This window comes from Pseudophryne corroboree, chromosome 2 (assembly GCF_028390025.1).
Source record: "Pseudophryne corroboree isolate aPseCor3 chromosome 2, aPseCor3.hap2, whole genome shotgun sequence".
Taxonomy (NCBI): Eukaryota; Metazoa; Chordata; class Amphibia; order Anura; family Myobatrachidae; genus Pseudophryne; species Pseudophryne corroboree.
The window spans coordinates 191,997,690-192,011,536 of NC_086445.1; the positions used below are offsets into that span (position 1 = coordinate 191,997,690).

General features: G+C 46.0%; 1 protein-coding gene across 2 annotated transcripts in view; it reads left to right on the forward strand.

Moving 5' to 3' along the window:
- The window catches only part of COPZ1 (COPI coat complex subunit zeta 1), a 53,742-nt gene extending 40,494 nt beyond the window's left edge, over positions 1–13,248 (forward strand). For both annotated transcript variants that reach the window (XM_063952182.1, XM_063952183.1), the window contains 4 exons: positions 6,825–6,902; positions 7,522–7,573; positions 10,446–10,484; positions 12,311–13,248. In XM_063952182.1, the coding sequence (XP_063808252.1) occupies positions 6,825–6,902; positions 7,522–7,573; positions 10,446–10,484; positions 12,311–12,358 (217 nt within the window). In that variant the 3' untranslated portion in view covers positions 12,359–13,248. The remainder of the gene's footprint in view (positions 1–6,824; positions 6,903–7,521; positions 7,574–10,445; positions 10,485–12,310) is intronic.
- The last annotated feature ends 599 nt before the right edge of the window (positions 13,249–13,847 follow it).

Below are 13,847 nucleotides of genomic sequence, written 5' to 3' on the forward strand. Positions count from 1 at the left end.
ATACACAGCCTGAAGGTCATTTAATACAATTTCTCTGACGTCCTAGTGGATACTGGGAACTCCGTAAGGACCATGGGGAATAGCGGCTCCGCAGGAGACTGGGCACAAAAGTAAAGCTTTAGGACTACCTGGTGTGCACTGGCTCCTCCCCCTATGACCCGCCTCCAAGCCTCAGTTAGATTTTTGTGCCCGGCCGAGAAGGGTGCACACTAGGGGCTCTCCTGAGCTTCTTAGTGAAAGTTTAGTTTTAGGTTTTTTATTTTCAGTGAGACCTGCTGGCAACAGGCTCACTGCATCGAGGGACTAAGGGGAGAAGAAGCGAACTCACCTGCGTGCAGAGTGGATTGGGCTTCTTAGGCTACTGGACATTAGCTCCAGAGGGACGATCACAGGCCCAGCCTGGATGGGTCCCAGAGCTGCGCCGCCGGCCCCCTTACAGAGCCAGAAGCAAGAAGAGGTCCGGAAAATCGGCGGCAGAAGACATCCTGTCTTCACCAAGGTAGCGCACAGCACTGCAGCTGTGCGCCATTGCTCCTCAGCACACTTCGGTCACTGAGGGTGCAGGGCGCTAGGGGGGGGCGCCCTGAGCAGCAATAAAAACACCTTTGCTGGCAAAAATACATCACATATAGCCCCCAGGGCTATATGGATGAATTTTAACCCCTGCCAGATTCCACATAAAAGCGGGAGAAAAGGCCTCCGAGAAGGGGGCGGAGCCTATCTCCTCAGCACACAGGCGCCATTTTCCCTCACAGCTCCGCTGGAAGGACGTCTCCCTGACTCTCCCCTGCAGTCCTGCACTACAGAAACAGGGTAAAAAAGAGAGGGGGGCACTAATTGGCGTAATATTAACAATATAGCAGCTATAAGGGGGAAAAACACTTATATAAGGTTATCCCTGTATATATATAGCGCTCTGGTGTGTGCTGGCATACTCTCCCTCTGTCTCCCCAAAGGGCTAGTGGGGTCCTGTCCTCTGTCAGAGCATTCCCTGTGTGTGTGCTGTGTGTCGGTACGTTGTGTCGACATGTATGAGGAGGAAAATGATGTGGAGGCGGAGCAATTGCCTATAATAGAGATGTCACCCCCTAGGGAGTCGACACCTGAGTGGATGAGCTTATGGAAGGAATTACGTGACAGTGTCAGCTCGTTGCAAAAGACAGTTGACGACATGAGACAGCCGGCTACTCAGCTTGTGCCTGTCCAGGCGTCTCAAAAGCCATCAGGGGCTCTAAAACGCCCGTTACCTCAGATGGTAGATACAGACGTCGACACGGATACTGACTCCAGTGTCGACGGGGAAGAGACAAACGTGACTTCCAATAGGGCCACACGTTACATGATTGAGGCAATGAAAAATGTTTTACATATTTCTGATAATACCAGTACCACTAAAAAGGGTATTATGTTCGGTGAGAAAAAACTACCTGTAGTTTTTCCTGAATCTGAGGAATTAAATGAGGTGTGTGATGAAGCGTGGGTTTCCCCCGATAAAAAACTGATAATTTCTAAAAAATTATTGGCATTATATCCTTTCCCGCCAGAGATTAGGGCGCGTTGGGAAACACCCCCTAGGGTGGATAAAGCACTCACACGCTTATCAAAACAGGTGGCTCTACCCTCTCCTGAGACGGCCGCCCTTAAGGATCCTGCTGATAGAAAGCAGGAGGGTATCCTAAAATGTATTTACACACATACTGGTGTTATACTGCGACCAGCAATCGCCTCAGCCTGGATGTGCAGTGCTGGGTTGGCTTGGTCGGATTCCCTGACTGAAAATATTGATACCCTAGACAGGGACAGTATATTACTGACTATAGAGCATTTAAAAGATGCATTTCTATATATGCGTGATGCACAGCGGGATATTTGCCGACTGGCATCAAGAGTAAGTGCGCTGTCCATTTCTGCCAGAAGAGGGTTATGGACGCGACAGTGGTCAGGTGATGCGGATTCCAAACGGCATATGGAAGTATTGCCTTATAAAGGGGAGGAGTTATTTGGGGTAGGTCTTTCAGACCTGGTGGCCACGGCAACGGCTGGGAAATCCACATTTTTACCCCAGGTCGCCTCTCAACATAAGAAGACGCCGTATTATCAGGCGCAGTCCTTTCGTCCCCATAAGGGCAAGCGAGCTAAAGGCTCCTCATTTCTGCCCCGGGGCAGAGGAAGGGGAAAAAGGCTGCAACAGACAGCCAATTCCCAGGAGCAGAAGCCCTCTCCCGCTTCTGCCAAGTCCTCAGCATGACACTGGGGCTTTACAAGCGGACTTAGGCACGGTGGGGGCACGTCTCAAGAATTTCAGCGCGCAGTGGGCTCATTCGCAAGTAGACCCCTGGATCCTTCAGGTGGTATCTCAGGGGTACAAATTGGAATTCGAGACCTCTCCCCCTCGCCGTTTCCTAAAGTCTGCTTTACCGACGTCTCCCTCCGACAGGGAGGCGGTATTGGAGGCCATTCACAAGCTGTATTCTCAGCAGGTGATAATCAAGGTACCCCTCCTGCAACAGGGCAAGGGGTATTATTCAACGCTGTTTGTGGTACCGAAGCCGGACGGCTCGGTGAGACCTATTTTAAATCTGAAATCCTTGAACACTTACATACAAAGGTTCAAGTTCAAGATGGAGTCACTCAGAGCAGTGATCGCGAACCTGGAAGAAGGGGACTATATGGTGTCTCTGGACATCAAGGATGCTTACCTCCATGTCCCAATTTACCCTTCTCACCAAGGGTACCTCAGGTTTGTGGTACAGAACTGTCACTATCAGTTTCAGACGCTGCCGTTTGGATTGTCCACGGCACCCCGGGTCTTTACCAAGGTAATGGCCGAAATGATGATACTTCTTCGAAGAAAAGGCGTCTTAATTGTCCCTTACTTGGACGATCTCCTGATAAGGGCAAGATCCAAGGAACAGTTAGTAGTCGGAGTAGCACTATCTCAATTAGTGTTACGGCAGCACGGGTGGATTCTAAATATCCCAAAATCACAGCTGATTCCGACGACACGTCTGCTGTTCCTAGGGATGATTCTGGACACAGTCCAGAAAAAGGTGTTTCTCCCGGAGGAGAAAGCCAGGGAGTTATCCGAATTAGTCAGAAACCTCCTGAAACCAGACCGGGTCTCAGTGCATCAATGCACAAGGGTCCTGGGAAAAATGGTGGCTTCCTACGAAGCGATTCCATTCGGCAGATTCCACGCAAGAACATTTCAGTGGGATCTGCTGGACAAATGGTCCGGATCGCATCTTCACATGCATCAGCGGATAACCCTGTCCCCAAAGACAAGGGTGTCTCTCCTGTGGTGGTTGCAGAGTGCTCATCTTCTAGAGGGCTGCAGATTCGGCATTCAGGACTGGGTCCTGGTGACCACGGATGCCAGCCTGAGAGGCTGGGGAGCAGTCACACAGGGAAGAAATTTCCAGGGCTTGTGGTCAAGCCTGGAAACGTCACTTCACATAAATATCCTGGAACTAAGGGCCATTTACAATGCTCTAAGCCAAGCAAGACCTCTGCTTCAGGGTCAGCCGGTGTTGATCCAGTCAGACAACATCACGGCAGTCGCCCACGTAAACAGACAGGGCGGCACAAGAAGCAGGAGGGCAATGGCAGAAGCTGCAAGGATTCTTCGCTGGGCGGAAAATCATGTGATAGCACTGTCAGCAGTGTTCATTCCGGGAGTGGACAACTGGGAAGCAGACTTCCTCAGCAGACACGACCTCCACCCGGGAGAGTGGGGACTTCATCCAGAAGTCTTCCACATGATTGTAAACCGTTGGGAAAAACCAAAGATGGACATGATGGCGTCCCGCCTCAACAAAAAACTAGACAGGTATTGCGCCAGGTCAAGGGACCCTCAGGCAATAGCGGTGGACACTCTGGTAACACCGTGGGTGTACCAGTCAGTGTATGTGTTCCCTCCTCTGCCTCTCATACCCAAGGTACTGAGAATTATAAGACGGAGAGGAGTAAGAACTATACTCGTGGCTCCGGATTGGCCAAGAAGGACTTGGTACCCGGAACTTCAAGAGATGCTCACAGAGGACCCATGGCCTCTACCTCTAAGAAGGGACCTGCTCCAGCAGGGACCCTGTCTGTTCCAAGACTTACCGCGGCTGCGTTTGACGGCATGGCGGTTGAACGCCGGATCCTGAAGGAAAAAGGCATTCCGGATGAAGTCATCCCTACCCTGATCAAAGCCAGGAAGGATGTAACCGCACAGCATTATCACCGTATTTGGCGTAAATATGTTGCGTGGTGCGAGGCCAGGAAGGCCCCTACAGAGGAATTTCAACTGGGTCGTTTCCTGCATTTCCTGCAAACAGTCCTGTCTATGGGCCTAAAATTAGGGTCCATTAAGGTTCAAATTTTGGCCCTGTCGATTTTCTTCCAGAAAGAACTGGCTTCAGTTCCTGAAGTTCAGACGTTTGTCAAGGGGGTACTGCATATACAGCCTCCCTTTGTGCCTCCAGTGGCACCCTGGGATCTCAATGTGGTTTTGGGGTTCCTAAAATCACATTGGTTTGAACCACTTACCACTGTGGACTTAAAATATCTCACATGGAAAGTGGTAATGCTGTTGGCCCTGGCTTCAGCCAGGCGCGTGTCAGAATTGGCGGCTTTGTCCTATAAAAGCCCTTACCTGATTTTTCATACGGATAGGGCAGAATTGAGGACTCGTCCTCAGTTTCTTCCTAAGGTGGTTTCAGCGTTTCACCTGAACCAGCCTATTGTGGTACCTGCGGCTACTAGGGACTTGGAGGACTCCAAGTTACTGGACGTAGTCAGGGCCCTGAAAATATATGTTTCCAGGACGGCTGGAGTCAGAAAATCTGACTCGCTGTTTATACTGTATGCACCCAACAAGCTGGGTGCTCCTGCTTCTAAGCAGACTATTGCTCGTTGGATTTGTAGTACAATTCAGCTTGCACATTCTGTGGCAGGCCTGCCGCAGCCAAAATCTGTAAAAGCCCATTCCACAAGGAAGGTGGGCTCATCTTGGGCGGCTGCCCGAGGGGTCTCGGCGTCACAACTTTGCCGAGCAGCTACTTGGTCAGGGGCAAACACGTTTGCAAAATTCTACAAATTTGATACCCTGGCTGAGGAGGACCTGGAGTTCTCTCTTTCGGTGCTGCAGAGTCATCCGCACTCTCCCGTCCGTTTGGGAGCTTTGGTATAATCCCCATGGTCCTTACGGAGTTCCCAGCATCCACTAGGACGTCAGAGAAAATAAGAATTTACTCACCGGTAATTCTATTTCTCGTAGTCCGTAGTGGATGCTGGGCGCCCATCCCAAGTGCGGATTATCTGCAATACTTGTACATAGTTACTGTTAACTAATCGGGTTATTGTTGTAGTGAGCCATCCTTAGATAGGCTCCTTTGTTATCATACTGTTAACTGGGTTCAGATCACAAGTTGTACGGTGTGATTGGTGTGGCTGGTATGAGTCTTACCCGGGATTCATAAATCCTTCCTTATTGTGTACGCTCGTCCGGGCACAGTATCCTAACTAAGGCTTGGAGGAGGGTCATAGGGGGAGGAGCCAGTGCACACCAGGTAGTCCTAAAGCTTTACTTTTGTGCCCAGTCTCCTGCGGAGCCGCTATTCCCCATGGTCCTTACGGAGTTCCCAGCATCCACTACGGACTACGAGAAATAGAATTACCGGTGAGTAAATTCTTATTATTTTCAATAACTTTGTGTATTAAACAAAGTTTGTGTACATTGAGCCATCAGAAAACAAAGGTTTCACTATCTCACTCAAAAAATTCCGTATTTCGGAATATTTGGATATGGGATACTCAACCTGTATGGGCAGGAGCTAACCTGAACGTGGGCTGCTCACTGCTGTTGCATCATTTCTATCCAGCGTATAATTGCTGATACATCGGTGCCATGATTCTGAGTGCCTCTGAAGACGTGCAGGCTGAGCTGCTCTCCCGGGGTGGTGAATGCTCTCCCGTAGCGAGGAAGATCGCAACTGCTAAATTATGCAGGCCCAGAAAACGCCATCTGTACAGCCATGGCATGCCTGTGTATAACTGACCACTCACTGTTACCATACCAAAAAGCTGTCTTCTTGTCAGTCCGTTCCCTGAGACGCATCTGCAGTAAGAAAACACTGGCTGATTTGCGTACAACAGCCGCTTTGTGACCGCATCTGAATTGGGTCCTATATGTTGTTCTCATGCGCATGGTAGTGAATACAATCACACATTTTCACATCTTTAAAGCTGTGCTTCGGTTATTACATAGCGTCTGTAATATTGTAATCCTTCGGTTCCCTAATACATTTCAAAGTTTTGATGGCCCGGGAGGGGGGAAATTTAGTGTTATCTGCTGCCTTGGTGCTGCTCACAGGTCTAATTGAATAGCTCCAGGCACTTTACCCTGAAGAAGAAGCAACATACCGAAGTGCAATTGTATCTGCCCCTTAAGCTGGGTACACACTATACGACTTAGCGCACAATGCGGGTTGGAACGATATATCGTACACATTGTGTAGTGTGTGCCCCTAATCGGTTATTCCCAGCTGTTGTTCGGTTAATCGCCCCTTTGGATGTGTTGCACATCCAGTGGGATGATTCCATGCCACATGCGGTGATGCATTGCGCTGTTGGAACGTATAGCTTGTACAGCGGATGCCATGTATCCTTGCATTGCTGGGTGGCATTGTTGAATGGTGTGTACCCAGCGTTAGTGTGAGTTTAAAAAAACAATCTCTCCTTTGTATGTTTGTAGTCAATTTTAACAGCTTGCAGGTGTCATTCTTGCTTTTGCTGTCCTGTGGGAAGCGTAACTAATGTCAAATCTGCCTGTTCTGCAGAAAAAATGTGGAGAAGCGAACCCTCCTGGAGAACATGGAAGGGCTGTTCCTCGCGGTTGATGAGATAATAGATGGCGGGTAAGAAATTACATTTGTGCTCTGGGCCATTATCTATAACTGTAAGATATAAAAACCATGTGTTGCTGCATTACTTTGCAGTACTCTCTAAGACCTCTCACCTGCTTGTACTTTTCAAGTTATAAACTCTGTTCAGTTACTACAATGCTCTGGTTATTAAGCCGTGGTATTGGCTGCTTACATTCCTGGCAATGTAATGGTTAAATATCCAGCATGAACACAAGGCAATTCACATTCACAAATGAAGACCGTAAAATCCTCCTGTGATTGTAAATAGAAGTGTTAATCTGGAAGTTGTACATTTCCCGTCTGTGCTTGTTTTTGTTTGAATTGTGATAGCGCAGCAGTTACCACCATAGAGACTCGGTAAGGAGAACAGCTCCTAACAATGTCATTACCGTATAAGTGCTGCTATGTATCCGTGTAATGACATCATTAGGAATGCTTCCATCATAGGCTTCTGCAGATTGAGACGCTGTGCTCTGGCTATAATGACATGTAGGAATTGCCTTTTTTTTTTTTTTTTAACTCGTCGGTGCCTGGAGGACTTTACTAGTATAACTGTTCAATGACAACTTACATTTCTTTTAACCCCATTCACCTCTATTCCTCGTTGCAGTGTTATTTTGGAGAGTGACCCCCAGCAAGTGGTTCATCGTGTTGCCTTGAGGGTATGTGGAAATTACTTTAACTTGAATGTTCTTCTCACATTAAGTGCTCCATGTAAGGTATAGAATCCGATTTACTAATGTGTGGGTTTTTAGAAGTGGAGATGTTGCCCATAGCAACCAGATTCTACTTATTTATGTAGCATTTTCTAAAAGATCATAGCTAGGATCGAATTGGTTGCTATAGGCAACATCTAAATTTTTAAAATACCACACCATAGTAAATCTAGCTAATAGGGCAGCGGTTTCCAAACTTTTTTGAATCACGGCACCCTAGAGTATCAGAATTTTTTTCACGGCACCCCTAAGCCAATAGTTTCTTATTGAAAAATTCAGAAATAAATATTAAATTAAGTGAATTGTCTTTATATGTCATCCTTAGGGTAACTTATGTGGTGAGGGACAAGATTTGCTTCTGACTGTCAATATATTTTATGATTGGCAGCCACCAGCACTGGTTTTGCTTTTTACATTGACCATGCATAATTTGAATTGGTTCTGGACCACCAACCTGAGGCACCCCTGCAAGTGTCCCGAGGCACCCTTGGGTGCCACGGCACACAGTTTGGGAACCACTGCAATAGGGTCCAGTAGTTATCGTATGTTAAGAAAAGACTGACTTCATTGGGGAAGAGTAACAGGAAAGTAAGGCAGCGCAGATTAGAGACAGCATGTTTATACCACATATTTTAAAATGAGGAGTTTGTGGTGGTGCCATGCAGCTGAATATCCACCCATGTGCATGGGTTTGTGGCACAAGGGGGCGCTGTTCACATAGGAGCAGATGCTTGCCCCAGCAGATGGGAGGAGTACGGTTGCATGAGGGTGTTCCTTGAAAGTACAGAGGGGCAGATGTATTAACCTGGAAAAGGCATAAGGAAGTGATACACCAGTGATAAGTGCAAGGTGATAAACACACCAGCCAATCAGCTCCAGTATATAAATCAACAGGAGCTGATTGGCTGGTGTGTTTATCACCTTGCACTTATCACTGGTTTATCACTTCCTTATGCCTTCTCCAGGTTATTACATCTGCCCCAGAGTTAGCCCACCAGTGTGCAGAGTAAGAGAGCAGTGGAGAGGGGCACACTTTAGAAGCTTCCCTTGCAGAGGGCTGTTCCAAAGGATACATTTTTATACCTTTCTGTGAAATTTCACTAGAGAACTGTGTGGGAGATGTATTATAGTGGCACGAATCTTGCTGCTATAGCTCTTCCTGCTTCGCCTCTTTACCAAGGGGAAGCAGCATCAATAAGATGTATTAACATCTCGTCTGGCGGAGTGAAAACTCCCCTCCGGCGATCCCCGCCAGACCCCAAAGCGCATCAATCTAGTGCAGATGTGCTGTGCCTCACCTCCCAGCCAGCTCCACTGGGCATGCGTGAGATCTCACAAGCATTGCAAGATCTCCCATGCACAGCAAGGAGCCTGACAGCCGCAACAGCCAAGGACAGTGCTGTCACTGCTGTGGTGGGGCAATGACAGATGTGCTGTCAAAATGGGCAGTGCCACTGGCGACGCCGATAAAGACAGGGGCGCATATCCCTCCCATCATTACCAACACATCTTCTCATTGATACATGGGAGAAGCGGTACCAGCAGCACACAACTACACACACTGATACCACTAATCCCCATAACGCAGCTTCATACATCTCCCCCTGTGTGTCTAGTCTCACTTTGCCCAATGTAAAACAAAAAAAAAATCTGTATGTATTAAGATAATCCACTGTTTTCTCACTCTGTTGATTGATATTTGCCATCAATGAGGCTTAACTGAACGGTAATTTAATAAACTCTAATAAGAGGGGTGAGCGTGCCGTGGTAGGAAGGCTCTCACTTCTGTACAGTGCTGCCTCTCTGTACACCTAGGTACGCTATTAAATGGCGAGTCAGCATGGTATGGTTGTGTTGTGTGGCCCATCTAGAAGCAGCAGTGCAGAACATTGGCACAATGCACTGGGCATATTATTAGCCTGGTGATTGACGCCCCCTATGTGTGCAGACACTGAGCCTGTAAAACAGGCAGACAGCACTTGGTGGTGATGCTTGCTCTAGTCGCCTACGGGGCCTGCTGTAGGCTTGCTGAGCTATCCAGAACAATATTGGCTCTGCAGTACAAATACAATTATGTGTGTACAGCACTATTTAACATGCGGTAGAAGAGCTGGTCATACCATCTGCAGTTCTACTGTGTATGACATATATGTATGTATGTATATATATATATATATATATATATATATATATATATATATATATATATATATATATGCACCATAAACAAATATATAGTTGTGCATTCCTTTATCTGTAGAAAGCTAAAAAATAGGCCGTCATTAATTATGTGTGTAACATACCTAGAAAGTATTCACAGTATTGATGTCCCCGCTAATGCCACCAGTAAGTAGTTAGGTGCGATATCTTTAGACTTCCTGAGCAATGCAGAGACTGTGCGATCAGAGTGTGCAGTGTATCTCTGCCAGTGGTGAAGTAGTTAAGTGCAGTATCACCATATGTTGTTTCTCTTACTAGCATCTGTCCCCTGGGTCCTCCACACAGCTCCCTGTGAATGCCTGCTGAGAAGGCAGATTTATGGGCCCCATTAGCATGCTGTTACAGTGTTTGCTGTGCTCTTAGGAATCTGCGCCCAGCTACTGGCAGAGCCACCTGCAGAGCTATAGAATGATGGAAGTGGTGTCAATTGGCTGCAGTACAGCAAAGATCAGTAGGGTGCCTGGAAGTGTGGAGGTTAATATAAAGAGAACCTAGAAAGGAAACTTTATCACTATAATTTTTTTAGGTCAAAGTATTTGGGAGAAGGTTGTAAGTCCCATATACTAATATAACTAAGAATAACCTTTATTTTATTCAGGGTGATGACGTTCCTCTCACAGAACAAACGGTCTCGCAGGTAGGTGTCAGACATTACAGCATATTCCTGTGTCACTGTATGGCTCCAACTATTTTGGGGAGAGGCTGCAATTGTTGAACAAACCCCCTTTTGTTAAATGTTATGTACTAACAGTGGCCAGTACTGACGTGTATCGTAAGAAGATTGTATGATAGATGAACTGTATTATCTGTGCTGCAGTGTAGTTTTTTAACAATGTGGACGATAATGACATATTGTTACGACAATCGTCCAGTACTGTCGTTAACGATGCAAGCTCCCATGGGTCGTTAACGACATCGCCTATCATCTGAACATGCTGGTCAATCTGATGATATCGCCAGAAACTGCATGTTCGGGGATGTGGCAGGATGACGTCACTGAATAATATCGTTAGTGATGTAATTTAGTGTTTAGGCACATCTCGTTTTCCTGGGAGTTCAAGGGCAAACACTGACTATATCGCTCAAGGAGAATATCGTCTAGTGTGTACCCGGATTAACTCTGCTGACAGTGACATTGTATTTATTAACTGTAGTGTGGGATCGACTGTGGCAGAACTATACTGTGAGCGGCTCCTGAATTATACTGTCACTAGTAGAAATTATCTGGAAGATAGTGATGGGTACCATACTATACATCCTGTGACTACAGCACCGGAACACTGTACTGCACAACCACTTCACAATGACTGGGATGTTGGTGCCATTCACTTCAGATTCTGGATTAAGGCAAAGTTTTGCGTTTCCGCACTGAAATAATGCATTGATATTGTCGCAAAAATAACATTCCATCATTGGGACAGTACTAAGGAAAGTCTTCATTCACTGATGGCAGCTGTAGGCAGAGAAGACCTCCATGCACCTCCACAATTATAGATGTAGCGCTAATGGGATGGTGTCGGAATGTGATCACATTATCAATGCAAGAGCTTTAGAGACAGTGAGGTGCACAGGTGAGGTTCGCACCATATCTGGACTGCTTGGCCTTTACAATGTATTAAGTCAAATACTAAAGTAATAAATACAGTTGTGTTCATATAAAAGGGAGATGAGCTTAAACCCCCATGTGTGCTCTTTCTCCATCCTGAGAGCAGCACATATTCTTCATAATCCTAAAGCATTATCATACCTACACTTATTTATACATTATTTGTATGGCATGCACACAGTTTAGTGCGCAATCATAGCAATCTCCCTTTCGGAGAAAATAAGCCCAGATTTATCAAGCCTTGGAGAGTGATAAATTGCACGGTAGTAAAGTACCAGTCAATCAGCGCCTAACTACCATGTTACAGGCAGTGTTTGAAAAATGACAGGAGCTGATTGATTGGTAATTTATCACTCTCTAAGGGTGTGTGATCCTTGCTATGCCAGATTTTCACTTGCCATTTTCCTTGAACTCCCTGGAGCCCAGATAGCACAGATTTTGACTAACTTTTCTTGAGATATGGACTATGTGTGCTTACGATTTTGGCTTATGTGAGATGTCATTGACATGTGAGATGAATTAGATAGTACACCGATCTAGCAAGGATTGACTTGCCTGCACAGTCTATCTTTTCTTGCAATGCCGACCTGGCGGGACCGCGCATCGGGATCGCAAGGTGACTTTCACTTTGCGATCTGCACCAACTTTTCTTGCGATTTTGACTATATAGTCAAAATCAAAAGAAAATATCTCACCGTGTGTACACACCCTAAGGCTTGATAAATCTGGGTCTAACTTTAAAACTAAGTGTATACCTTTTTGGTCCTTTGTCTCTTATCTAACCATTTTGGGTATGATAGAATGAGCAGTGGCTCCTGTATGAGAATAGTAACTGTAATGATTATGTATCCTTTCAGGTGCTCCAGTCTGCAAAAGAGCAGATCAAGTGGTCTCTGCTGCGATAGCTGCTGATTCTGTACCAGGACGTGTTCATTCCGATGGGATGGGATGGGATGGGTTGCCATAGTCCCAAATTCTCTCCAATCTTCTGTTTTAAATCCCCTGAGTATTTAGGGCAATGTCACTGATGTGTATTACACCTTTGTCTCAGTACGGGGCAATGGCTCCTGGCACTGAAGTGTCCTGCTGTGTGTTATGTCTTGTTACTAGCAAAGCCTCTATGTAAAGTACCTAACCCCATAATGTTTTACTGGTTCATTATGTGTGAACAGTCGGTGACTATACTCCTGCACTGCTGGTGAGAATGCCAGAACAGCTTGAATGAAGTACACATGAAAGCCCTGAAATTGTGTCACCATATGTTGTTCTTAGGAAAGGGCCACAAAGCTGCAGCAGCACAGGCTCATGTATCACATCATCATTGGAAGCTGCAAGTTTAAAATTCATGATCTTGAAAGCGGGAGATGGCTTTTCCCATCAGCTGCCCATTCCCTCTCCACGGGACATTAAGCACATACCGACATACCCAATTGAAATGGCTGTCATTTGCACTGCATGTACCGGGCCCAAATATGTTATGTGAGCTCTTCCGTATTCTAGACTGGCACATGGGGAACAGAAGACTTTTTTTTTTTTTATAAACTGAAAATGTTTAAGATAACTAGCGGACCAATACAATGTATGCCATGTATACCTGTGCTGTATCTGGGTAGCACATCCTCAGTTCCCAAGGTTACTTAACAGGCAAGGTCCTATAAATGTTAAATGTTTAGGGACAGGAGTATATAATTAGCCTGGAAGCAGCTTTTCAGTACAGAAGTTGTGCATTATTGTGATCATGGAAATGCTGTACAAGGTGAAACTGATACAATGATTAATAAATTAAATGAAAATATGTACGTTTTCCAGTTTCTCTCTTCACTTTCTAATTATGATTTGTATTGCTCACCAACATGTGGCTGCATGACTTATACCCTGCTGCATTGGAATGCATGGACCTTGCATTGGGTTTATGAAGGTTCACCCTTGTCTAGCCAGGGCCAATCTGTTTTGTAAAAGCATTACCCTTCATCTCTTTAATTTGCTTTCTACTAAGACACGCAAGAAGCTGAAATAACCTGGGAAATGAGATCAATACAGAACCTCACGCTAGAGTCCCAAACCAGAGTCTTTTCTTACCCCTGTGCTGGGCCTATTTGTGGCATTTTTAGACCAACCCAACATCATCATTATAATTACTACTGTGTGGTACTGTTGTGCGCATCTGCTCCTTTTATTTACAGAGGGAGGTAAGTGCATTTGTTACCTGTACAGGGTTGGTCTCATCTCGCATCTGTGGCCACCTCTGCAAAATGTAGATTTTGTCCTGAGCACATTTTACTTTTGCTCTTGGGTGCAAAATGGGTCCCAACTCTGAATCGCACCCATAGGGAGAAAGGAAAGTAAATACCTGTAGCAGTCACTAAAGACGAGCTTACAATACCGTCATTGGCT